The sequence below is a fragment of the Podarcis erhardii genome (assembly GCF_964252035.2).
Source record: "Podarcis erhardii genome assembly, chromosome: 13".
Lineage (NCBI taxonomy): Eukaryota > Metazoa > Chordata > Lepidosauria > Squamata > Lacertidae > Podarcis > Podarcis erhardii.
Window position 1 is genome coordinate 30,045,548 of NC_138502.1, and position 27,358 is coordinate 30,072,905.

General features: G+C 45.8%; 1 protein-coding gene across 7 annotated transcripts in view; it reads left to right on the plus strand.

Moving 5' to 3' along the window:
- LOC309328007 (signal transducer and activator of transcription 5B) overlaps nt 1–17,645 on the plus strand; it is a 66,351-nt gene extending 48,706 nt beyond the window's left edge. For all 7 annotated transcript variants that reach the window (XM_081837796.1, XM_081837799.1, XM_081837798.1 and 4 more), the window contains 15 exons: nt 459–615; nt 798–887; nt 1,094–1,268; nt 2,046–2,176; nt 2,278–2,429; nt 4,472–4,627; nt 5,254–5,433; nt 6,669–6,756; nt 7,236–7,658; nt 9,251–9,345; nt 9,462–9,592; nt 11,023–11,178; nt 12,532–12,583; nt 13,612–13,719; nt 14,451–17,645. In XM_081837796.1, the coding sequence (XP_081693922.1) occupies nt 459–615; nt 798–887; nt 1,094–1,268; nt 2,046–2,176; nt 2,278–2,429; nt 4,472–4,627; nt 5,254–5,433; nt 6,669–6,756; nt 7,236–7,658; nt 9,251–9,345; nt 9,462–9,592; nt 11,023–11,178; nt 12,532–12,583; nt 13,612–13,719; nt 14,451–14,577 (2,221 nt within the window). In that variant the 3' untranslated portion in view covers nt 14,578–17,645. The remainder of the gene's footprint in view (nt 1–458; nt 616–797; nt 888–1,093; nt 1,269–2,045; nt 2,177–2,277; nt 2,430–4,471; nt 4,628–5,253; nt 5,434–6,668; nt 6,757–7,235; nt 7,659–9,250; nt 9,346–9,461; nt 9,593–11,022; nt 11,179–12,531; nt 12,584–13,611; nt 13,720–14,450) is intronic.
- Nucleotides 17,646–27,358: the final 9,713 nt, after the last annotated feature.

A 27,358-nucleotide genomic window follows, 5' to 3' on the forward strand; every position in this document is an offset into this window, starting at 1 on the left:
TTCAGTTTGATTACATATATATACATGTGCCATGTACGTTTCAAAGGTGGGAGGATGATGAGAATGCCTTGCAGGAGGAAAAAAAACCTTACTGTTCCTTTTTAGTGTTGTATTTTTATATACATTGAATTGCCTTTTTATCAGAGTGATAAGTGGACAAACTTGTATACGCTTTCAAATCCCTTCCTTTGAATGACACATAAATTTAAATTTAGTTCAGTGATTGTAAGAAATCAAGGGGGGGCTGTAGTTCTTTAAAATAAATAACACAATGTACAAAGTCACGGGTTTGCTGCATGACAGAGGATTTCTGTCCTCGTTTGAAAGTCTGGAGGTGGTGCAGTTTTCTCCCTCTTACCTTCTAATGTTTTGGATAAGGCAGATAATGGTTGGCAGGTGTGCAGGGGCTGCTCTCTGGGATTGACAAATGTTCACCTGGTCTGTACCCCAACTGGTAGGGACTCCATCGACCCAGAAAACCCCCAGGAGGGTGCCAAGGCCACACAGTTGTTGGAGGGACTGATCCAGGAGCTGCAGAAGAAAGCGGACCACCAGGTGGGCGAGGACGGCTTCCTTCTGAAGATCAAACTGGGCCACTATGCCACCCAGCTGCAGGTGGGTTCCAGTGGCTTGTCTGTTGGTGATGGGAAGGGAGGGCAATATGGAGGGCAACAGAGAGAAGCTGCACTCAGGATTTCTCATGGGTGAATGGGCTGTGGAGCTACTAGCTGATCCTCCCGACTTGTTCTGCCCCCAACACTTCAGCCTGTTTGTGTTCTCTCTCTCTCTTCTTACAGAATACGTACGAACGCTGCCCTATGGAACTGGTGCACTGCATCAGACACATCCTTTACCACGAGCAACGCCTGGTGCGAGAGGCTACAGATGTGAGTAGGATGAAGAGTTGCATCCAATGCTGTTCTACTCAGGGCAGATGAATAACTTAAGTTCATTGTTTTCAAAGGGTGTGCTCTGAGTAGAGCTAAGTTGTGTGTTGCGACTCATAGTCTTGGGAAGGGTGCCTGTTTCCCATGCCCTGGTCTGGCAGTTCTGCTCTGCCTGCAGCAATAACCTTCTCTCCTTTCACCTGTAGAGTCCCTCACCAGCTAGCAATCTGGCCGATGCCCTGTCTCAGAAGCACCTGCAGATCAACCAGACCTTTGAGGAGCTGCGCCTTGTTACGCAGGACACTGAGAACCAGCTGAAGAGGCTTCAGCAGACGCAGGAGTACTTCATCATTCAGTACCAAGAAAGCCATCGCGTACAAGGTGTGTGTATGTGGTAGAGGAGGCAAGTAGTAGGTCACTCTGCAAAGCTGAAGGAAGGGCTGCAATGTGCTCTACATGCAGAATGTCCCAGAATCAATCCCTGGCATCTTAAAATATTGTTCTGAAACAAAGGAGAACCACCAACGGTATAAGGGTTGCCAGTCCTGAGCTTAGACAGACCAACAGTCTGACTTGGGATCTTCTCCTTCTTTGACAATCACTCGTAGCTTAGTAAGATTGTCTTCCATGAACACGGTTTTAACCGTGAGTCTGTAAGGGACTGTGGAGGCCAGTTCTGGATCTACACAGTGGGGACATAGGTTTCCGGGTGCGAGTTGATCATGGTGAGGGTTTGCCAATCGTGCCTTTGTCTTAGCACATTTCTCCCTTTTGTCCTGAGTTCGAGCATCTTCAAAACCCATGATACCTTTGGTAAAGACTGTTCTCCAGTTGGAGCGCTCGTAGGCCAGTGTTTCACTGGTGTCTGTGTTTATACTACATTTTTAAAGATTTGCCTTGAGAGAGTCTTTGAACCTCTTTTTGTTGTCCACCAGCATTACGCTTTCCATTTTTAAGTTTGGAATAGAGTTGCTGCCTTGGAAGACAAGAATCAGGCACCTGCACAAAATGACCCATGTCCCTAGGCTTATCTGTTGAAGGACAGAGCGATAAGCAGCTGAGGAGACAGGGCTGGATTTGAGGCACCCCTGCCTGGCAGGTGGGGATTATGAGGGAGACCCAGGAGGGAGCCTAATACTCTCTCCTTTCCCTTCCCAGCCCAGTTTGCTCAGCTAGCCCAGCTAAACCCCCAGGAGCGCATGGCCCGTGAGTCTACTTTGCAGCAGAGGAAGGTATCGCTGGAAGCTTGGCTGACCCGCGAGGCACAGACACTGCAGCAGTATCGTGTGGTGAGCTCTACCATCTCCAGCCCTGGCCAAACTTCCTTCTGCATACACCGGTGTTGCGCTAGGCAACTCTTCTATGCATGTCTCCTCTTCTTCCTTCACAGGAGCTGGCTGAAAAGCACCAGCAGACGCTTTCACTGCTCCGCAAGCAACAAACTATTATCCTAGACGACGAGCTGATTCAGTGGAAGAGGCGGCAACAGTTAGCGGGGAATGGCGGGCCCCCTGAGGGCCCTTTGGATGGCTTGCAGGCTTGGTAGGTGATGGGTGAGGAGGGAACCAGGGTGGTTGTGAGAGGGGGAATGGGGCTTCCCAACTAGTTCCGCACTTAATGAATGGTGATGGGGGAAGGCTTAATGTAAGATGCACGCTTTTTAAGTGTTGGGGGTCCCATCTTAGGAATGTGAGGTAAAAACTGAGAAGAGAGCTTCCTTGAGCTGTGTGCAGAGGGCACTGAGTTACAGTAGAGAAGGCTGTGAGAAGTCTGCACCAGAATAAATCAAAACTCAGTCCCAAGGTAATACAAATCATTTAACATTGAAACCTGAAATATGCAAATTTTAAGTAAGACAAGGCAAAGTGCTCTGCTGCCCCCTGACCTTTGCCACCTCTCTGGCATCTTGAGAGTTACCTGACACATGTTTCGAGAAAATCTTTAAAGCCACAAGGGCTGGAAACATACTTTTAAAAAATAAGAAAGGAAAGCTTTCACTGCTCCGCAAGCAGTGAAATTTATATGCTGTAGCTTTTCTGTGCTTCTGCAGAATTGCTGTGTATACACAGCCCTGATCAGAGCCTGAATATGTGCAGCTCTGAGATAAGGCTGGGAGGCTTACAGGTTACATCAGATGGAGTGATTTCAGGCAGAGCAGATCTACTGCATGTGCTATTTAGCAAACCAAGAACTGGATCTAGGGTGAAGGGCATGGCCGATTCTGGAAATGTACGTAGGCAGGCATTGGACAAACTCTCTTTTCCCTTGTGAAGATTTCCCCTCCGTAAGTTGCACCCTCCTAATAACACAGTGGAGGAATTTCAAGGAATGGTGGAATATGTAATCCCTTCCCAAGTGACTCTACATACATCAAGCAGATTGCAGCATTAATCATTTTAAAAAAACAACAACAGCAGTTTTGCAGCACTGGCAGCAGCAACAAAATGCTGCCAGCTGCGCCGCTCTAGATGCCGAATCTGTAACAGCTCTGACCAGGGACTGAACTTTCACATCCTGATAGTGACAAGAGCTACTACTTACATTGCAAACAAAGCACTTTTTTTCAGCTGAACTTGGGAGCTGCTAAATGCAGCCCCTTACTCCCCAAATATTTCTTGGAGAGTTCTGCAAGATTACAACTTCTTCCCCGCTTTGTGTTCAGCATATGTATGAGACAGCAGGTTGAGACCTTCTGGAGACATGTTGGTGCTGTTCATATGCTAATGACATTCATCTTTGTCCTGTTGCATCCTGCACTCTCAGTTTCAGCTTAAATGTATTATTGATACAGCAGTTAGCCTTTACAAGGCCACAAAACAACAAAAATCGGAGTCATGTCATATCAAATAAACGCTGCAATTAAAATTGCATACAGTTAATAAAACAATTTGGCATCACAAGTTTATATGGATATCATTTGAAATCCAATACATCATTAGTGCAAAGCTTGCTCAATATGCTACCATAGTTGAAAGCTGGATGCGAGTGAACTGGCTGAAACCTAAATCCAGACAAGATCAAATCATTATAGGCGGGGGCTGTGACTTCAATGGGAAAGGAGCATGGAATAGTTGCACCTTTTCACTGGGGAATCTGTTCCCTTCCCAGTGTCATTGGACTGCAACTCCCATCAGCCCCAGACAGCATAGCCAGTGGTCAAGGATGATGGGAGTTGTAGCTGAGCCACAGATATATCTCTCTCTCTCTCTCTCTCTCTCTCTCTCTCTCTCTCACACACACACACACACACACACACACCTTAAGTTACTGCAGCACTATGAGTGTTGTTCAACCAAGTCCTACTGTCCTACTCTGAGTAGTCTAATGGAAATTAATGTACCTAAGTGAGTCATGTCCATTAACTTCAGTGGCTCTACATAGTGTTGAATACACAATAACAATACTCGCTTTCAAACTTTTGGGAGCCTGCATGTGCCTAAGCAAAGTGTCCTAAGCAAAGTTGTAGGTAGGATGTATTGGCAGTGATCTAGATATCATCTGAAAGTGCTATCTGGATTGAGCCTGTCTCACTTCTGGCGTCCTGCCCACCCCCATGCTCCTAAATCAGCTTCTTCTTTCTGTAGGTGTGAGAAGCTAGCTGAGATCATCTGCCAGAACCGCCAGCAAGTGCGCCGTGTTGAACATCTGTGTCAGCAGCTGCCCATTCCAGGGCCCAATGAAGAGATGTTGGCTGACATCAACACCACCGTCACAGACATAATTTCTGCCCTGGTGACTAGGTAATTTGAGCAGTGGTGGGGACATTCTTGCTGAAAGAAGGGGAAATCTTGTGTGTGGGAGTCATTGAGGTGTGGATGGACTTTGGTTTGTTCAGAGATGTGGGGTTATTCCATCTAATAATACACAGCAGGGTATATTAATTGAAATTTATTAAAAATAGAACAGTACATACACCAAATCATTAGCATTCAGAACCAGTTGCATAAGCAATAAATTTTAAAAATTGAAATAGATTGCAGTGACAACTAAAAATGTAAGCAGCAGCATATTATAATGCATGTATGCAGTTTATACACTCACGTAAAAAAACAGTGCAAGCCCAGATAGTTCAAACCAGTGTGAGTTTTCTCTTGTATTTATCGTGTGGGTTCCTCATTTTATTTGCAAAAAATGTATGGTGTTCACTGTGGGGTTGAACTGCAAAGATTTACTTTCCTGTATCATGCAAATGTGCCCTCACTGCTTTCTCCACATCTGGAATTTCAAATTTTTACAACCATGGTGGAAAGAGCATGGACATAAATGAGTAATAGCAGCTAGTTAGTTAGGTAGATTGTTTCCTTTGCAATGTCCTGGTTCTTTTTTGCAAATAGTTCCTCCTTCTATTTCTCCCTTCCCTCCACAGTACTTTTATTATTGAAAAGCAGCCTCCCCAGGTGCTGAAGACCCAGACCAAGTTTGCAGCCACAGTGAGGCTGCTGGTTGGTGGAAAGTTAAATGTCCACATGAACCCCCCACAGGTGAAGGCCACCATCATCAGTGAGCAGCAGGCCAAAGCCCTCCTGAAGAATGAGAGCACCCGCAAGTATGTGTAACCCTCATACACCTCATGTGGCAGGGACTCTATGAGTGATTCCGCAAGGTTAGGACAGACACTTGTGCTCATCCTAAGCCATGGAGCGCGAAGGATGGGAGCTGTATTTCAGTACATAGAGTTTAATTATGTTAAGAAAGTAGAAGAAGTGGAAAATACTAGCAGGGGAGTTAGTAGAGGGAATGTTTTCACTCTTTCCATACAAGAGCAAGGGGAGGGATTCTTAGGCCATAGCCCTTGCCAGACTTGCTCCATATCCTTGAAAGGTGTTTTTTGCCTGGCTGGAACATGTCATTGTACAGTGGTACCTCAGGTTAAGATCTTAATTCGTTCTGGAAGTCTGTTCTTAACCTGAAACTGTTCTTAACCTGAGGTACCACTTTAGCTAATGGGGCCTCCCGCTACTGCCGCCCCGCCACCGTCCGATTTCTGTTCTCATCCTGAAGCAAAGTTCTTAACCCGAGGTACTATTTCTGGGTTAGCAGAGTCTGTAACCTGAAGCGTCTGTAACCTGAGGTACCACTGTACTCTGATAATGCATCTTGCTTGCCTGGAGGGAGGCTAGAGAGGAGAGTATGTGCAGAAATTAGGCAGAATTTAAATTTTTTGCTCCGCTCATTTTTGCATCTGGCCCTGCCCACCACTGCCATGTGGCCCCTAGAACGTTGCCCAGAAGGAAATATGGTCCCTGGGCTGAAAAAAAACTGTGCAAGGTGTTCAGGAACTATGAGATGTAAATCTTGGCCAGTGTGTGAAATTCATCCTAGCCTTCAGTCCATAGAACTTTAGAAGCTTCCTTTCCTGACTGCTCCCTTGCTGCTATCATGACTCTTGAGTTCTTAGGTGTTGTTTTTCTTCCAATCAAGCAGACTTTTCACATCCTCTACCATTGTGTTGCAAAAGGCTTTCTTCTTGGAAGCTGACATGCTGGCAAACTTTTTTGTGGCATGGCAGCAGCCTTCCCCCAAGGCTGGCAATGAAAGGTCACAAGGCAAAAAGTGACAATTCCATTTAAGCCTGTTCAGAATCCATGTCTACGTTTGCATGCATTCATTTGTAAAATTTAGCCTAATGTTAAAAAATAAATAAATCAAGATTTTTGTTGAAGCAATGAAAAGCTATGTCAGCAGGGTCGTCCTGGTGCAGAAATGTAGATGGGAAGATATTAAACTGCCTGTGGTGCACTGGCTTATATTCTGCTAACTACCATTGGTTTATTTTGGCAGTGAGAGCAGCGGCGATATCTTGAACAACTGCTGTGTGATGGAATATCACCAGGCGACTGGTACTCTGAGCGCTCATTTCCGCAACATGGTAAGACAAAGATGCCTGCACTGATTCCCACCCACCCCGCTTTTATTTTTCCTACCAAGGGTCTGTTATTAATCCTCCTGATTCTGAGAGAGAAAAATGAGCCTTATATGGAGCCAAAAGCCAGGGCCAAGATGGAGTTTTAATGGGGGGGGGGACTCCCTTGTTCCTGTCCTCCCTGTCCCTGCTCTCTGGTTTTCAGGCCTTTTGCCAGTGTTATAAAGTGGCCCCATCCAATTTCCACTTCTAGCGTGACGAGCTTTGGTAAAGATGCCAAAATCTGCATCTGAAACACTCCAGGTAGACTGAAATACGCTGTGCGTATTTCCCTCCACAAATATGCCTCAATGTATGGCATAGCTTTCTCGTACCACTATCTGCAAGCAATGGCTACCACTTCTAGGGCCTTGACAGCCTGTGCTCTGTTTTTCTCCGCTTCCCCCCGCTGCTGTGCTTTCCCCTCCCATGGCACCTCTCCACAGTCCTTGAAGCGGATCAAGCGCTCCGACCGACGCGGCGCCGAGTCAGTGACCGAGGAGAAGTTCACCATCCTCTTTGAATCCCAGTTCAGCGTTGGCGGCAACGAGTTGGTCTTCCAGGTGAAGACGCTGTCCCTGCCTGTGGTGGTGATTGTGCACGGCAGCCAGGACAACAACGCCACGGCCACGGTGCTGTGGGACAACGCTTTCGCAGAGCCGGGCCGTGTGCCCTTCGCCGTGCCCGACAAGGTGATGTGGTCGCAGCTGTGCGAGGCCCTCAACATGAAGTTCAAATCGGAGGTCCAGAGCAGCCGAGGTCTCACCAAGGAAAACCTGCTCTTCTTGGCCCAGAAACTGTTCAATAGCAACATGAACCTCTTAGAAGACTACAACAGCATGGCTGTTTCCTGGGCCCAGTTCAACAGGGTAAGGGTGTGTGAGTGTGTGCTCTACAGTCATACCTTGGGAGTCGAACAGAATCCGTTCTAGAAGTCCGTTCGACTTCTAAAACGTTCAAAAACCAAATCGCAGCTTCTGATTGGCTGCAGGAAGCTCCTGCAGCCAGTCAGAAGCTGCGGAAGCCCCATCAGATGTTCAGGTTCCAAAAGAACATTTGCTTCTGGGGTTGCAGCGTTCAGGAGCCAAAACATATGTGTTCCAGGGCGTTCGGTTAGTAACTAGACTAGCCAGATAACCATTTTGAGAATTGGGCATGAGGTACCATGGCCTATAGGCCTTCTCCCATCACCACAGCTCACCCCACTCCACCTGGACTTGTATTTCATTCCATATCTATGTCTCTTTTTCTCACTTCTTCCCCTCCCTGCTGTCTGAAACACTTCATTCTGGTGCAGGAGGAAGGAAAGTTGGGTTCCAATCAGTAAGGGAGAAATGGAAAGAACACATCTCTCTACGTGAACCCAGACAATAGGCCTGTGCCAGTATTCATTTACACACTTTGTGTTACATTTGCTTCACGTTGCGGCTTTTCAGGTTGCAAACGCGGCAAACCCGGAAGTGTTTACTTCCGGGTTCGCTGCATGTGCAGAAGTGATCTGCGCGCTTCGCGCATGTGTAGTGGCACATGCGTAGTAGCAGAACGTGATCTGTTTTCGGGGTGCGGCACCCCAAAAACAGATCACGTTCGTAAGTAGAGGTACCACTGTACTGGCATTTGTGTCAACCAACCTTCCTCAGTCTGGGGATGATGGGAGTGGTAGTCTAAAACATCAAGAAGGCACCAGTTTGGGAAAGGCTTGTATAAAACTAGGCTGTTGGTGTATTAAAGAAACTTCAATCCAGCTGACTGCTTTACCTTGAACCAGCTTATTAACAAATACACATTGTGGTATCTTTATACAGATTCCACAATTCACTCTAGGCATTATATGTAGGTAGGGCTTTCTGTGCACACACATAAAGCTTACCAAAGGTTTTTGGGGACTTCTGATCCTGGATCCTGGTCAGAAGTCTTTAGGACATTCTCTGGGCCACACCAGGATGTTTCCTCACTTGCTCTGTGTGTAAACTGACTTGACTTGAGATGGTAGTTAGACTTGAGAAGGCAATGAATAAAATATATATATATATATATATATATTTAAAAAACCCTACAAAAACAAGTTTGGTCCAAAAGAAGCCTGCTCAGCCTTGGGTTCCCTTGGTAACACAGGGCAAGTCATCCTTTCTCTGTCCCTAATCTGTGAAAGGAGCTCATGAGAACCTTTTGGGTGAAAAAATGAGTTGAGATTGCATTGTCTTTTGACAATGAAGTGCTATAGTGACAGCTGATCATCATCAAGGCACATACCAAAGACAAAAGTGTCTCTCAACTGATGGCTAGTTCTCCCCATAACTTGTGATAGTGGCAAGCCTTATTTGGATAAGGATTTACTTTACTTTATGTAAGCCATTAGTTTAGGATCCAAGGACACCTTAAGAGCTTCCAGCTGTTTTACAAGACCCCAGGGTGACTGAGAATCAGGCAGGAATGTTGATCTTTCCTTCTCTTTAACCAGGAGAACCTCCCAGGACGAAATTACACATTCTGGCAGTGGTTTGATGGGGTGATGGAAGTCCTGAAGAAACACTTGAAACCTCATTGGAATGATGGGTGAGATTCCCCCATCCTTTTGCTGCCTTTACTGGCTTTTATAGGCTGCAATAGCCACATCTTACCTTTTTGTAGTCTGACTTCTCTCTCTCTCTTCCTCTCTCCTCTCTCTCCAGGGCTATTCTAGGTTTTGTCAACAAGCAGCAAGCCCACAACCTGCTAATCAACAAGCCAGATGGAACTTTCCTTTTGAGGTTTAGTGACTCTGAGATTGGAGGTATCACAATCGCCTGGAGGTTTGACAACAGTGAGTTCGGTTTTTTGGCAGAAGAAATACTGCATTTTGTCCTTGCCTGCTCTGAGAGTATTGAATCAAAAAATCGTTGCAAACAACAGTTAACTGTTTACCATTAACAGCACACTATTATTGTCTCTGGGGTTCTAGGTAACATTGGCTAATATAGCTTTAAGTTTATAGCTGTAGTTTATTGCATTCCATTTGTCATGTTGTGCATTAACTTGGCCCTTCTTAGTCAGAATTGCTGGCTTATAATTGCATCTAGTTTCACTTCCTGTCCTGTATGTTCCTATTAGTTGGGTTAGATGTGACTATGTTATGTGTGAAATCTTATTTACTTTCTTTGCTATTTATATTTTTATTCTGCCGTTCATCGAATTGAGCCAGGGCAGGTTACGTAAAATACCACAGTTTAAAACAAGATACAATTCATTATAACCACATGTTAAAACCACAAAACTAAACAAAATCACAAGCACTGCAAAACAAGAGTGCTGCAATTCAGCAGGATGGGGTGGGGAGGAATCCACTCACTTAAAAGCCTGGGTAAAGTGATGCAGCTTGACCTCAGATCAAAAACTGTACAACAGTAATGCAAGATGCACCAGGGGGGCATTCCATAACTTGGGGGACACCACAAAAAGCCCCTCTCACATGCCCAAACCACACAAAGTGGTGTTATTGCTTACAGAGTCTTCCCTGTCAATGTTAGCATCTCAACTGATTGATATTGGAGGAGATGGTTCTTCAGGTATTTGTGGCCCAAGTCATTTTGGGTTTTGTACTTCAATACCAACACCTTCAATTGGGCTTGGTAGGGAGCTGGTAACCATTGTAGGTTCTTTCAAGACTGGTGTAATGAGTCCGACTAGAAGATTAGCTGCTGTGTTATACACCACTTGTAGCTTCTGAACCATCATCAAGGGCTGCACCACATAGAGTGCACTGTAGTAGTCTAATTTGTAAGCTACTGGAGCATGCATCATTGTGGCTGACTTACCTATATCAGGAAGGCCAGTAGCTGAGGGACCAGGCAGAGCTGAAAATAGGCACTCATACCACAATATAATATATGATTATTTTTTAAAAAAGATGAAACCATTACAATTATAAGACAAGTGAAATGGTTACAGATAGTATGAAGCAGTATAGATTCAGCAAAAGAGGAGGTTCCACAGAATAAACTTACCTAAAGTGTCACAGGCCAGGGTGAAAAGGTGCCTCTTCAGCATATGGTGAAAGCTATACAGATGCACCTCTGTGGGAAGGGAACTCCGCAAAGGAGCTGCCATACAAAAAGCCCTCTGTCAGGCTTCCTCTCCCTGCAATTCTGCGTAGGTGTTTTGCTTTTATTTGGGGATTTGTCTCTGTTTCTGGTTGGTCAGCAGAGCTGCTTGTTTGCTTCCGCTGCTGAGTTATGATGCTCTTGGGTCTTACAGCTGATAGAATGTTCTGGAACCTGATGCCCTTCACCACTCGTGACTTCTCCATCCGCACCCTGGCAGACCGTCTTGGGGACCTCCCATACCTCCTCTATGTGTATCCTGACCGTCCCAAGGAAGAGGTCTTCTCCAAATACTACATGCCAGTCCTTTGTAGGTTTTGCAGCACCAAGAGAAAACTGACCTGATCTCTTCAGGCATGGTCTATTCCCACTCTCACATCTCATCACAGACAGACTTCTTCTGCATGCCTCTGGCAAGGGAGCCTAAGCAATGGTTACATTCAGCTGCAAGTCTCTTGTTTTCCCCCGCTCTGGAATTTCTGTGATCTGTGTTGCACTGTTGTATGGGCATCATTTTTTTCTTTAGGGCAGCCTTTCTCAACCTTGGGTCCCCAGGTGTTGCTGGACTACAAGCACCATCATCCCTGCTAGCTAGAGATGATGGGAGTTGTAGTCCAACAACATCTGGGAACCCGAGGTTGAGAGAGGCTACTTTAGGGGGATATATAGAAATGATTCTCGAAGCTACCAGCATGAGTTTGACTAAACTGCGGGAGGCAATGGAAGACAGAAGTACCTGGCGTGCTCTTGTTCATGGGGTCACGAAGAGTCGCACACGACTAAACAACAACAACAAATAGAAATGATTGTAATGTTTAGCCAGGTACATAGCATAGATCAGAAAAATGGCTCTGAGGAGAAGCAAAAGGAAAGGTACAGGAAAGTGGGTGGTGCTAGACTTGGATTGTGTAGAGGCTGAGAATATGGAATTGCAGGTGAAAATGATTTATTGGAAAAATGTCTTTGTGATAAATGGGCCTCCAGGAGAGAACAAGGTGTCTTTTTTAAAAAAAAAAACATGTTTGGCAGCTGTTCTTGCAGACAGAATAGCCAAGTTGCCAGAAATTAGAAAAGCTCAAAAACAGGATAAAGCATGCTAGGAAGGGATATAGGTGAGGTTTAATCTTGCCTTCTCCATGGGCCAGAGGGGTTTCCCCTGGTATGCATGACCAAGTGTATATTCAGTATATTCCTCCCTGCAAACTGCATTTCCCTTGACTTTGGGATACAAGATGGGTGGCAGCTTAGGGGTAGGGGGTACATTTTCCTTTGCGGCACCTACCCTATGGAATGCTTTGCCAGCTGAGGGTCCATCAGGCACCATCACTATTCAGCTTCAGGCAGGTGATGCAAAACTGTACAATAGTTTTATTTTTTTGCTGCCGCAGTTCTGCATTCTATTTACGCTGCTGGGCTTTGTTAAATGAGTTGTATATCAACACATTTCTTTGAGAGCACATTTACTGTTTGTTAGCCACGTTTAGTCTCTTTGGAGAAATAGGCAGGATAGGAAGACAATAAAACAAATAAAGCAAAACAGGAGGAACAGGGAACACCAAATGGTTTCAATTTGTTCATCTATTTGCATAGAGCTGATTGGACAAGATGCTTGCATGCCCTATGTAATAACTCAGTGCCTCCCCCTTTTTTTTTTCTTTTGTAGCGAAGACGGGGGATGGGTATGTGAAGCCACTGATCAAGCAAGTTGTTCCAGAGTGAGTACCATGGCTCTTTAAAGGCTCTTTTTAAAAAATGGAAGGAAATGTAAATATTTGGGGTGGGAAGCAGATGTATTCTCTCCTTTGGCTGCCATCTCTCCGCATTACCCCTCAACCAAGAGTTCTGGCCGCTGCCCTATCTCCAAACATGGGTTGATGGCTTCTTCATTCGGATCCGTGCTTTTAGAAACCTGAATGAAGCTAAATGTGTCTGGGTCTGTATCTTGCCAGCGCTATCTCTAAGGGAAGGAATGGGTATGAAATGGACATGGTTGAGGATTTGTGGCTTTCACAGTCAGGGCTGTCTTTCTCTCCACAAACCCCCTCCCACTGTGATGGGCCTTTCCTTTTTATTTTATTTTTCTTTCTTGGCAGCTACATTGCTCCCTGTTTGACCAGCTTCCAGTTATGATGCGAGGGAGGGATTTTGACTGCTTCAGATACTGACAGTCATGGGGGGTGGTTCTTAAAACACAGGGCATGGAAGGCATGCAGGGAACAGGAAACGGAACTCCTGGAATGAATGAATGAATGAATGAATGGCAGAATGGCAGTGGGTAGAAGGCAGAAGAGTATAAGCTAATTGGGACAGATATGCCGTTGCTGCTGAGGGGAGGGCAAAGGATTGCTAACAAAGCAGGATAGAGGCTGGAAAGACTGCTAAGACGGAGGTGATCCTCATTTGTCTATACAGTGGTACCTCGGGTTACATACGCTTCAGGTTACATACACTTCAGGTTACAGACTCCACTAACCCAAAAATAATACACCGGGTTAAGAACTTTGCTTCAGGATGAGAACAGAAATTGCGTGGCGGCGGCAGCAGGAGGCCCCATTAGCTAAAGTGGTGCTTCAGGCTAAGAACAGTTTCAGGTTAAGAACGGACCCCTGGAACAAATTAAGTACGTAACCAGAGGTACCACTGTATCAAGTGCCCCTTTGGTGGATTTAGGTGCCCAATGCAATGGGCAAAAGGTCCCTTGGGCATATGAGATTATTACCAATGCGGACCCCATCTGTTGCAGGTTTGCAACTACATCTGGAGACTCTACAGCTGGAGGGCCTACCTACATGGATCAAGCTTCCTCCCCAGCTGTCTGCCATCAGTCCCTGTACAACACTTATCCAACAAAGTAAGTAAGGCTGGGTGGGTGGGATATTCGGGAGGGGGCTCTCCATTGCAAGTGGGTTCTGCTTCATGGCCCTTCACCCTGCTCTTCAGCAAACCTGTTATTCAGCATTGTATTTAATAACTTGCTTGGTAACTATGGGCAACCAGAAATTCCATACAGGAGAGTGAGTGGGCTGGCAGGTTTCTCTGTTCTTCCTCTCCCAGGCCACTTGGTTTCTATACTGACAACAGAGGAAGGAAAGCCTGTGCCTCCTTCACCAGTAGAGGGCATTTAAAAAAAAAAAAACAAAAAAAACCCCAGGCTGCTAAGAGGCTAATTGCTAGCCACTAAAGAAGAGGATTCTCCGTCTCCTTGGCCAACATAGAAACATGGGTTACTAGCCTCTTACCAAACCAGTAAAATAAAAAAAATTGCAGGCTGGTAATTTTTGTTGGCTTATTTACAGGGCAGCTGCCATTGATGTAAGTTCTGCATAATCTTCTGTTTAAACCCAAGTTAACTCTTCTGGCTTCCTCCAAACAAGCCAGAGGACTGTAATTTTCTGAGAGTGTTGAAAAGTTGGCTTGAAAACCACAGCTCCTTCACAGCTCCTTTCCCTCATTTTCAGAAGCAGAGAAGCTTCTCTCCCAACCCATCTCTACACACACAAACACACAAACACACACAAACACACACACACCCCTACATCTGCAGCCCACCTGACCTATACTGCTCCTTTCTCTCTGTCTCAGCCCCGACTCCGTACTGGACCCAGAAGCGGACTATGACCTGGATGACTCGATGGACGTGGCGCGGCACGTGGAAGAGCTGCTGAGGCGCCCCATGGACAGCCAGTGGATTTCACATGCCCAGTCATGACCATGCCGCCTCCCTTGGAGAGACCGTGTAGAGACTGTGAAAAATGGGGGGTGCTGCCGTTAGGGAGTACAGCTGCTGTGTGTGTGTGTGTGTTTGGAGGGGGGGTGCATTTCCTCACCCCGTAGTGAGGGCAAGCCTGCCCTGCACTGACCGGGGTGTGGGGGCTGTGCCTGAGAGGCAGTGGACCTTGTCTCTCCCCTTTCGCACGTGCAAAAGGCAGTGGAGTGTATCGCTTGGCTTTCCCATCTGCTCGGCTTTTCTCGGGCCTTCTGCTTTGGCGCACTGCCTCCTTCTGCCAAGCTGCCATATGATTTGCGTTGGGGATCATTCCCTCCCCTCCTCCCAGGATTCCACACACTGCCACGTCCTTTGCCAAGGAAACATTGGGCTGAGCTGTGGAGGAGAGTAGGCCTTATTTGAAGTATTTGTCTTTTGTAATCTTTTTATGTGTCTGACATTTCTTTTCTCGGCTGCTCCCAGGATAAACAGGTGTGTGTGTGCACCTGCCTGCCTCTGACCTGTGTTTCCCGGGTGCACACGTGTGTGGGCAGCAGCATTCTGTGCAAGAGACCCTGACTCAGTGGGAGTGCTGCTTCTATTCGGACCCCTTTGTAGTAGCCCACTCTTACCAGGTCCCCCTGGGTTGATAGAACCCTCTGGAGTCGCTCTGTCGCCTCACCCCAACGCCATTCTTTTTGCCTTGTCGCAAGATAGTCGCTTACCTCTTGGCTCCTGCATCATCTAGTACCTTTTGGCTTTTGATGTGCCCAACATTCTGCTCCCAGGTATCACAAGTTCAGCAGATCGCTGAGGGGTGGTGATGGTGTTCTTAAATAAGTTGCAGGCGAAAGTGCAGGAATTAGAATCAGAAACAGTGTTTCCCCGGTTAGGATTAAGGGTGGCACGGGAAGAAGGCCCCTGGATTTCATTGCTGAGTTCCGAGGGGAAAAAGGGATGCCTTGAGTGGAGATTTCTAGACGCGTGGACAAAGCCTGCCCAATCTGTTCCTCTTTTCTTCTGATCCCCCAGCCTCCCACCCTCTCATTTGGCTGAACAACTGGGAAGAACAGCTCCCTCCAAACCTTATTTTTTTTACTAACCGGTAAAGCTCAGACTAACTTCAACACTGAAGTTACAGCTTTCTCGCATATGTATCTGCGGAACAGGTAATTTGTTAGGAGGAAGGATTCAGTCTCCGATCTAACAGCTACCATATTTTTCCTAGCATCGACAAAACAAGTGTACAGTGAGAGGTTGTCCTGTTCACTTTTTAAAATCCAGACTTCCCTTTGGGGTGACACAGCTCTTGAATGGTGCTCAAATGGTTAGAATACATCTCCCATCAACAGCAGGCAAATGGAAAAGCCAAATCTTATTCGAGCTCCCGGGGATACAGCCTAAGTTTGCTGTGAGGACTCTGCTAAAGAATTTTAAAGACTGCTTATATTAAAAGCTGAAAAGTACAGGTGTGTGTGTTTCCACCATTTTCAAGTGGTAGGATCAGCTAGCGTTAAGAGCTGCCTTACACCAGCTCAGCCTGTTTGTCAATCTAGCACGGTATCGGCAGCTCTGATTGGCAGCAGCTCTCAGGGTCTCCAGCAGACGATTCTCCCATTAAAGGCCAGGGATTGAATCTGCAACTTGGTACAAGTTGTGCATGTGCTCTGCCACCAAGTTATGGACTGACCCTGATCAGATTCCAAATTCCAGAAACCATTTTGAAATCTTTTGTATTGTAGTGTGTGGATCTGGGGGGGGGGGATATACCCTAATGTCCATAGTGGAAGGGGAAACATTGGATGGGTAGGGGAAGATAGAAGACTCCCTTTGCCACTGTTCTGAAAACCTGGACTTTTGTTGAACCTTCTGCTCAGTAGCCCTTCCAGAGAGGAGAGGTGCGGAACCTACCTCCTGTGGCAGATTAAGGGTTTCATCAGTGTGGGAGACTGGCAGTTCTCAATCAACCCATGGGGCTTATCCATTAGGAAGTTCTGTGGAGAACTTGCCCAATGGATGATTCTCCCTATTGGTCAGTGTGGGAGATGGGGTGCAATGTAAATTTTCTACACTGAGACACAATCATGTCCTGAACCTGATGCATTTCTTGGACATAGGGAAGAGCTGCCGCTTAGCGGTAGAGCAGATTCTGTGCACGCCGAAGGCTGCAGGTCCAACTTCCTTGCGTCTTCAGGTGAAGACAACCCCACACACCCACTTGAAACCCTGACAAGCCACTGCCAATCTGTGTAGATGTTAATGAGCTAGATGAACCCAATGGTCTATGATTCGGAATAAATAAGCTTTCTGTGTTCCTAAATTGTACGTGACGCAAAGCAAGGTATCACGTTTAAGGTGACAATGCTTATGTGAAATGAATACATACGCTTTAAAATCCTTGTAATAGACTGAAGGCTGGCAAAAAAAAGTTACAGGAGCTTTGTATGTCAATCCAGCTTCAGGTTGGAACGTAAACAGTGATCAACAGTCTAGCACAGAACAGGGTTGTGATAACTTCCTGTTTCTCTTTCCCTTTGCGCAGGGCACTGTGATCCGCTAGGCAGTTATCCTGTGGGGCTTGTACAAGAGAGCACAGTGTTTCCATTCATTTCTGTGGAAACTGCACACAAATTCTGGTGGATTGTGCCTGTCCCATTTTCTCTAGTGAGGCCAGGCCTGTCCAAGCAACAGCTGCAAATGTTACTAGTATTTTCGGGGTGGGGTGGGGGAAAGCACCCTAAAAAACACAACTATTGCACTATTTTAAATAGTTATTTTGCCAAAACTATGAAGAGTTTTGATGGAAAATATATATAAAAATATTTTTTTCTGCTAATATATCACTCTGAAAAGTGAAGTCATAGGAGCAACTGATTTTTTTTATTATTATTAAATTTGGGGGAAACGGGAGAACTCAAGGGATATAGATTTAAATGCCTTTTAGGTTTTATTTGGAACAAAAGACACTTTTTATGTGGGAAATACATATTTTGATGAAATATTAATGTTTTGAAAGATGTTCTCTAGCCCTGTGCTACTAATAAAGTGTTGTCTGCAATTTTGCAGGGGAATTAATGTGTGTGTTTTTTGGTTAACAATGGCCACTATGGTCAGGGGAGTAAGGTTTGTGAGTGCATAGGGAGCTTTTACAGTTTTAACAGTGAGTAGATGGAAGAAATCTCTCTGTTTTAGGGAACGGAGAACAAGAACGTAACATCTTGGGGGTTTGATTGCACAGGGATATAGAGCGGGCTGTCGGTCGCTTCTGTCTTTATCGCCCAACGCTTGGACACTGGAGTAGGGTGGAGCCAGTGACGTTAATTGCACAAGGAAGGAAATCTCTGGAAAGGGCTAAAATGTAAGGTATTTTATTAAGACCAGCTGATTCCTAGGTTTTAGTTTGTTTTTGTTTTTTTGAATCATTAGCAAGGCATCTATGAATTTCAAAAAGTGCTAGAGGCTGATTCAAATAAATGTACTGTCTTTTATGTGTTGAAAAGGAGACTGGTCATTGTGTCTTCATCCCAGTGTATTTTGCTACAACCTTTAACCTTTTGAACTGGGGGCACAAAGTTAATCTTAACTGATCTGCATAGTGCTTCCTGACTATTCATTTTAAGGCTCTCCCATACTCCCATGCCTCTTTACCACTGACTGATGATGATGTAGTGCCTCTGTTGGGCGGACATGCCTTGCTCCTTCTGTCCACTTTTGGTCCCCACCCTTCACTCAGCTCTCACCTGTGGCTCCTAGAAGCTGTCAGCACACAGCAGCTTCTTGTATTCAACAAAACACAAAGGTGTGGGAGGATACAATGAACAAACAAATCCAATCCAGCTAGCAATCAGTGTGAAAGGGGACACGGGTATCTAAAAGCAGTTGAGGTGCTTCCAGGGTGGATGATGGCATTTACCCAGGAAACCTCCAAAGTAACCAAATTACGTTGCTCCTACAGGTACTCCCTGACACCCTGCTTTCCCTTGCCCCATGCAGGTGAATGGGAGAAGATGATGTAAAACACACTCAAGGACATAGGAAGCTGCCTTATGCTTGGTCAGACCTGTGGTCCACCTAGCTCAGTATTGACACCGAAGACTGCAAACAGCTCTCCAGTGTTTCAGGTAGAGGATGTTCCCAGCCCTACTAGGAGATGCCAGAGATTGAACCAGGAAACATGCTTGCAAAGCAGATGCTCTTCCACAGAGCCATGCCCATCCCTGGCCCTAATGATCTGCAGTGAGGCAGTTATGCCTGCCTTCTCCTTGAGGACGAGTAGCTGAGTCCCTCTCGATTTTTTTCCAACCCAGGCAGCTTCCTATCATCTCAACTGAGCTGGTCCTGGCCCTACTTGCATATGTCGGTGAGGGTGTTGGATCACTCCAAGGAAAGGAGTAATCTATGGGAAGGATCTTGCAAGCTTTGCGACTCCACTTAATAAGGCAAAGTGGCAGGTGATGGTAAAACTCACTCATTCACTGACCCCCACTGCCTGGGCTTACTTGGACAAATAGTTTGCCCTATGACCGTATAAGGCAGCTTATCTCCGGCAGAAGACAATTGGTTCCAAAAAGTAGCGGTGCTGTCAGGGCAAGCCTTTGGAAGCAGAGGTCCATGGCCTTACTCAGCAGAAAGGGCCTAAGCGTAGCAGAGCTGTCTTACTGCATTTTGGAATAAACGGGATTATGTATGCCATCAAAAGCACCCTCATCTCCAAGACCATTTAAGTCGCAAGTTATACAACTGCAAAACAAACAAGGGCCCATACATATCACATATCTTGGCTTAATGTAGATTGTGAACCCCTTGTGCCTCCTTTAGATCCCCCATTCACCGATGGGGCGTTCTCCAACTACTGCTGTTTCACACTTTCTCCTCCCTGAATAGAGAGATTCCCTGTGCTTTGAAAACATGAATGAGAGAGAGCTACATTAGTTGAATCTCTGGATTTCCAGTTAGGAATGAAGCAGTAAGTCCTCAAAAGATCAACAGATGCAAAAGTGGGATTGCGTATGACTGCCCTGTTAGCATTGTGAAAACAAATAATCATGAATGCACTATGATAAGGGTACATGGAGGGCCCTATTCCCACTCCATCCTGGACACTTTGCTGTTACCTGTTCTGGGTTAAGCACAACACGGCCACCAGAGGGTGCTCGAAAATTGAGTTTTTCAACTTGGAAAAGGTGAATGTGGCCAAATTGCAACTACGCTCTTACATTCAGAAGGGATATTTCCATCCAGTTCTGCTGTTCTGTGCATAGGAGCCAACTTCTAGGGGCCAAGGGGGCTTCGCCCCCCCATTAACATATTTGTGTGGGCTGCCCCCCCCCCCCTAAGTTGATGGGCATTGCCATTCAAATGGTGTGTGTTCTCAATGGGCTCAGTTATGTGGTGCAGGGCTTACCTGATCCCCCCAGCATTTGTATTCAAGTTGGCACCCCTGATTCTGTGTGAGTAAAAAGCCCACATTAAGCCCCATCTGAAATCGCCCACTGGAGAGTGTAAAGTATGCCTGCATACTCCGAAAAGAGGTTAGGATGGATTTGCAGGTAGGCCTCCAAATCACGAATCTGACCCCTTACAAGGAAAAGCCAACTCTGGCCCTTTGGCAGGATTCTACCCATCCATTACCCCTTTGTTCAACAGCTGTGGAACAGAGCAATTCAACAGATGGAAGTTTCCACATCACTGCAGGGGAAAGGCTTGTCTGTTCAACTGTCTCCTGCAGCTGTTTAAGATAGGGGTGGGAACCTGTGGCCCGCCATGTGTTGCTGGACTACAACTCCCATCATTCCTGGCCAAGCTGGCTGGGGCTGATGGGGTTTAGAGTCCCACACAGTCTGGAGGGCCACACCTGGATTAAAGCACAGGAAATGTGCCCTGGGTGGGGAGTGTTAATCCTCTTTAATCTATTTGCCTAGGAACTTCGGGGAAGGGACATCTCCCAATAAGCATAACTTCCCAACCTATTCCCCCACTCTTTCCTTCTCGCACAGCATTCATTTCGCTTTCTTATCATTTGAATGCATCCATCTGTGTTGCACAGAAGCAGGGCCACCCGCAGCATTGTTTAGGGAGATTTGATCCTGTGCATATAGAAGCTACAATCAGCCTATGGCTTTATATGGCTCAATTCCCAAACTTGACTCACATTCACACCAGACATTTAAAGCAGTATCATACCACTTTATAACAGTCATGGCTTCCCCCAAATAGTAGTTTCTTAAGGGTGCGGGCCTACAATTTCCAGTACCCTTACCAACTACAGTTTCCAAGATTCTCCTTGACCGTATAAGAGTGCTTTAAACATATGGTGTGGGTGTGACTTCACTTTTCAACTTTAAGGCTGATCCAGAGAATGTATCTGAAGCAATGAGACAGAACTCTTGTGCCTTTTCTCTGCACAACGGAACCATAACCTGACCCCAGATGCGTGGGGGGTGTGGGGACTTTTCAGCTCAAAGTCTGTGGCTTTCAGGCTGATCTGAGACTTGGGACTTCTCCTTTTAGTACTGCCCGTTCCAAAATGCTTCTTAAGTTGACTGTGTTCTGCTTTGGTTTAGGAGAAATAGAAACGATTGTGTATCTGCGTGTGTGTTTAAAAGATGAAGCACAAGGAAGCGGGATTATCTCTTTTGCTTTGTGGCTACGAATGAATCTCCTTTAATCCCCATTAAGAGATTTGTGTGTGTGATTGGAGGCCGACTTTCTGTTTTGATTTTCTTTTTAAAAAAAAATATTTTGCAGTACTGTATAACTTTGGTTCCTGGCAAAGCCTCTTTGAATATGGAGTCACTTCCATGGCTGGCTGGGACCAGCTGGTTTCCGTGGACACATGCAGGCTTCAAGCGAAGAGGCTAGGCCTTCCTGTGGAGGGAACCTACTGTGGGGACAGCTGCTGCCCAGAGATGGGGAGGACGGGGGCTGCTAGCATTTGGAGCTTAATGCTGGAAGAATCTGAACCAAGGCAGGATCCCCGGTGAAGGAGCACAGTTTCCCTTGTTACAGTCACACGGAAGCTCTGCATTTAAGAAAACCAGAAAGCTAATACTCACTACAGGAAATACACACATTGATAGGAAAGATCCCTGAGGTGGAGATGATCTTGCATCTCAAGAGAAGAGAGAGCCAAAGTAAGCCTGCTCTCAAGAGATGAATGAAGGAATAGGAGGGAAGCAGGAAGTGAGGAAGCAATCCTGAGAGTATCAAGCTAACACTGAATTAAGGGCCATGCAGGTAAGCACAAGAAAGGCAGTCTAGGAAGCTTGGAGGTACCCTTTCTCGTGCAGACATGTCAGCCTACAGTGCAATCTGAGTTGCGCAAGGACAGCATCCAGTGCTTTAGCTGTTTTCTTCCACTTGACAGCTTCTTCCCTGGCCAAGGTTTCAACTTCTTCCCACGGTGTTGGTTTGGGAATGTCATCTTCCCTTGCAAGGTAATGCTGGCATGCTTCTGGGCAGGCTGAGCATCCTAGTGCAAGCTCTGCTGCCCCTTCCGGCTGTGCATCTTCCTCTGGAACTTCACTCACCTCGCCTCCCAGCATTGCCACAGCCTTTGTTGCCCTCCATGCTGCAAACCAGCACATCTGGTCCACATTCTTTGATAGCCTCTTGCTGAAAGGGCGTTCCTTCCGGTTGGTGTGAGCTCTCACTGATTTTCTCCATCTTGGAGTGGAGAACTCAGTATCCCATTGTGTTTTTTGTGTGTAGAGTATCCTGCTAGTGTTCCTTCTAATGCAGAAACATCAACCTATAGGGGAAGCTGAGTTGCATCCTGACACTTCCAACAGGGGCAACCACAGTGCAGCCAGGAATCCTAGATCTGAAAGTGCCTCTCCGTCTAGGTGGGCAGACTTCAGACTTCTCAGATCTAATCTGGGCTGTTGCTGTTTTACAAGAACCTCAAAAATCTACCAAGCAGAGCAAAGGGCAAAAGACATATACGCTGCATACACTCCATACATTTAAAGTGCATTATTATCCACAGGGAATCTTAGGTACCGTAGGTTGCTAAGAATTGTAGCTCTCAGTTGAGTTCTCCATAAATCCCTCTGCAGGGGTCTGTATACCTGTATAAAAATCTCTCAAATGGTAGATCTTTGATTGTTTAAAAGCTGCACTATCAAATTGCCTATCTGCGCTGAAAAAGTCTGGGTGGGGCTGCAGGGGTATGAGTGGGGCGAGACCTGGCATTACACTTCCTTTATGCCTCTTCCATACCTGGAGGGCTGCCAGCAGTGAAGTATGAGCCCACTTTAAATTATCCTTGCTATAGGAAAACTGGGGGTGGTTGGCTTTGCTGCCCAACTCCCCAAGGGACTGAGTCCCCTAAGTCCATGATCGGTCAGAGATGAATGGATGGAGGCATGGTGCAATGAAAACAAGGCAGATCTTTATTATTCTGTTGCAAGTACAGGTGGTACCTAACACCAAGGAAACTAGCGCTAATACACCCAGGAACCTCACCAAAATGCTGGAGAGGGTGCACCTCCACAGGCACATACCTCCACATGTGGTGGGAGTGTCCCAAAATTCAACTATTCTGGACAACAGCCAAACAAGAAATATGTAAAATAACTAAGCAAGTAATAGACATCACCCCAGAATTGGCCCTACTAAACATCTTCCAAGACAACAATGCCCATTTACACCACAAATAACTCATAACCCACCTGCTCTCAGCAGCCAGAAACATCATAACCAGACACTGGAGAGACCTGTCAGGAGTAAGCATGGACCAATGGTACCAAATAGTATAGGAAACAGCCCTACTAGAAAAATTAACTAATAAACTGAAACTGACACGGGGACAAACAGAAGAAGACGCCTTCACCCCTTTATGGCTCCCCTTTATCACATACACAGCCCAACAGGACAATGACAATAATCCACCAACAGCATACAAATCAATATGGCTAACCTGATCCAAAACACCCACCCACCTCACTCACACACGAAAACAAAGATCACCACAGCCAATCACAAGCAAACAATCACACCCTAAGCCAACCCCAACCTCTCTCACCACCAAAGGAACACAAGTGAACAACACAAGCAACGCTGACACCAAACTCTACATACATTAAACATAATAGAAACACCGCCACCCGACCCCACCCCCATCCATCCTCCCTCTCCCCACCCCCCCTTTCTTTTTTCTTTCTGTTTTCTTCTCCCCCTAATGCCTCAACAAATGAAACGGATTTGTAAAAATGTTACATGGAAGAAGAAGGAAAAAAAAATACGAGGCACTACACTTCTGTAAAACAAGAAAATCCTTAATAAATTTTTTTTTTTTTTTTAAATTATTCTGTTGCAAGGAGGCAAGAGAGACTCAGAACCAGGAAGAAGCATCTCTTTTAAGGGTTTGCATTTTGGCGTGCAGAAGAAGGAGGACATCCCCTCTACAAACATCACACATAAGATGGGGTTACTGTGGCTCAGGCAGACGGAGGTGTGATATTCCTGAGTATTTAGCAAGTTTAAATAGTTCCAGACACAGTTTACACAAAACATTAGCATTTGATAAGACAATCAGGATGCCCTGTCAGACATTCCTCAATGCAGAACATCTGGGCAAACAATTACAATTAATACAAAGGAGGTTCATAGATATAGGAGAGGAATCTTTTCAGGTACTTCCCCTGATTGGTATCTGCCTGCCTGTTCTCAGCCAAGCGGGATTAAGGAGGCAGAGGAAATATTTAGAGTCTTTAGGGAGAGCCAAGAAGGCTTTTGGATTGCTCTCTTGTACTATTTTAGACATGTGGTTTATATGCTTACGTATGTGTGTTTACCTTGTGCAATTATCAACATTTATTCTATATTTGAGACCTTAGAATTCCTATAACATCCTCAACATATTTTTGACATACGGTAACGCAGCCATTTTGTGACCGCTGCCTCTGGCACTCTCAAAATTCAAAAGGTACCTACTAGTCCAAAAAGGCTGACAGCCCCTGTTTTTGTTTGGAGGACAGATAAATTTACTGCTCCTTTGGGTACACGGGGTTAGGACTGCAGCCTTAAGTCTCTAAATCCATATTCAGCGCCTGAGAAGCATGGGAAAAACAACAACAACCACAACTTCTTTAAGATTAGATACCAGGGCAGAGGAGTGGGAGCAGTTTAGTAAAACAAACTGCAGCACACAATCCCATCCGGAGCTTTAGAACTACAGGCCCCAAATAAGGAGTAAATACAAACACAGCTTTCAAAACAACAAAATGACACCCCCCCCCTTTAAAAAGTATTTTAAAAGCCTCTGGAAAAACAGGTGCCGTTTCCAGAGCAGGTGAAACATAGCCCCCATGACATTTACAAAGAAAATAGGATTCCCCCACTACCTTCAATAGAAAGCAAACAACAACAAACAACTTTTCCAAACGCTACTTTCTCCGATTGACCAGTGAGACGAGAGGAAAGGAGGAACGAAGGAATTACTTACCGGTAGTTGGAAATAAAGTTGTTTGCTAGTTGCCTAAAGAGCCCTTGGCAGCAACCTTAGTGACAGGCTGTGTGGCAGGAGTTTCAGAGGTGCCTTCTGGCATAGTCTCCCAGGCGCAATTAGGCTTGATTGTTAGCCTGGGGAGGGGGCTATGGCTCAGGTGATTGACAGGTGACTTTGGGTGATGCCCGAAGTGGGCGTGGTTTAGAGAAAGGCCAAACTAGAACCCAAGATTCACCCACAGGCTGGAGGCCCTGCCCACTACCTCGGATGCAAATTATGGTCATGTGCAAAGTGTGTTTCTCCAACTTGCCTGCCCCATTCAGCTCTATGTGCACCTGGAATTAGGGGACAGGCAGAGTTTTAGGGTCAGAGGAAAACTCCTTTCCATGCAGGGCCACACCACTTATCCAAAGTCCAGGGCTTAGGTTTCAAACAGTTGGGTTATTTTAGATTCTGGCCTTAATGGTCTCAAATGGGAATGTATATTCATTTACGGTACTTAAATTGGTCTTTAGATGATGCTGTGTATTGTTTTGCTTCAAATTGTGGAAAGCCAGCAGCCATGCTTGCATTCAGGGGCCCTCCTCATTCTGCTGGATGCAGCCTGGATTTCTGCCCCAAAGCCCTGCCTCGCTGCCAGGGCCAGTAGATTAAGGCGGAATTGGAGGCTGGCGTCTCTAAGCACTTTCCTTTGGGCCTTCCAGCACCTCGTCAGAAATTCATCACTCCCATCTGTTCCTAGTCATCATTTCACATCTCCAGTGTGCTAGGTTCTGTACAAAATGTGCCATTGTTTAGGACCATCTTGTTGCCAGCAGTGAATCGTGCAGGATATGCACAGCTTCAGTGTTGTTTTCGAAAGGATGCTGTGGACGTACTGCTGTGCTGTTGTGCAGCAAAGCAGAGAAACAGCTTTCGTCCTAGCTAGCCTGTTGTTGGGGACAATGGGCATTTAAAGGGCAATTAAGGTATCCTTTTTGGCCCAAGCTGCATCGAAACATTCCTGGAGTTCACACTCACCTGCAGGATGAAAGAAGGATGACAAAACGAAGACCAGCTTTCTTGGCAAGGAGTGCTGCGAGGAGAGCTAAAGGGCAACAGCTGAAGAGTTGGTTCAAGCATCCTGCTGAACTGATGATGTTAATTTAAGACTAGCACTGTCTACCTCAGTCTGAACCCTGGTAAGACCTGTTCTAGGCTGCCCATTTGTGAAGAAACAAATGATTACAAAAGCCTTCCTGCAAACAAAAAACCATCTTGCAAATGCTACCATGAACTTAATCATTAATGTAATGGATACTGAAAACAACAACAATAATAAATGTACTGTGGTGCATTTAAAAGGCTACTTAATCATCATTATGATAGCAAAATAAAAAAATTCCTTCCAGTAGCACCTTAGAGACCAACTAAGTTAGTTATTGGTATGAGCTTTCGTGTGCATGCACCCTTCTTTAGATACTTCCAGATACTGGAAGGAATTTGATTATTTTGTTTCAACTACGGCAGACCAACACAGCTACCTACCTGTCATTATAATGATATTATTATTACTGATAATGATAACGATGTCATTGTGGCACATAAGGAGATTTATCTTGTATAGGCAACCATGAATTTTAACAATTGTTATTTAACATTTTATCGCTTAAACCTTTAAAAAGACAAAGTCTTTCTGCAAAGGAAACTTTTTCTTGAAAAGACTACCGGGAACTTCATTAATTTCCATACCAACATCCCTTCCCTCTGCTCAGTAAATGGGGACCAGAAAACAATATGGAAAATGGGCAATAATCTCTTCCCTACCAACAATATCATCCAGTCCTCTGCCCTTTTCTGCATGGACATGCAAGTAGACGCTGGCCTTCGTGCTTTGATGCCAGCAGCTGGTGCTCAGCAGGGCCAGGTAGGGGGTTCCTTCTGCTCCACACTAATTGCTACCCCACTACTAAGGCCAGAATCTTTCACGAGTGCTGGTCTGGGTAGCTGGAGCCTTGCAAAGCTGCACTGCCAATTATAGAGCGCCCAACCTCCAGGATCTCATTAACGCTGCTCTAGCTCTCTGAATGATCAATGGAGAGTCAGGGATAGCAGTCCTTCTAAGCCAGGTGCAGAGTGGGGCGGGGGGCGGGCGTGTTAGCTGCAACAGGCAATTTTTTCATCCTGAAATTGCTGGGAACCAGCTGCTCTGGAAAACAATTGGATCATTCTGGATTAGATGAGGCAGTTATTGGGGGATGATCACAGCAGCTTCTGACATCCAGTCTAGGAGTCAGTGCTGAGTTCTAACACGTTGACAACGAAACAATGTCCCCTTGCTGTGAACCAGAGTGG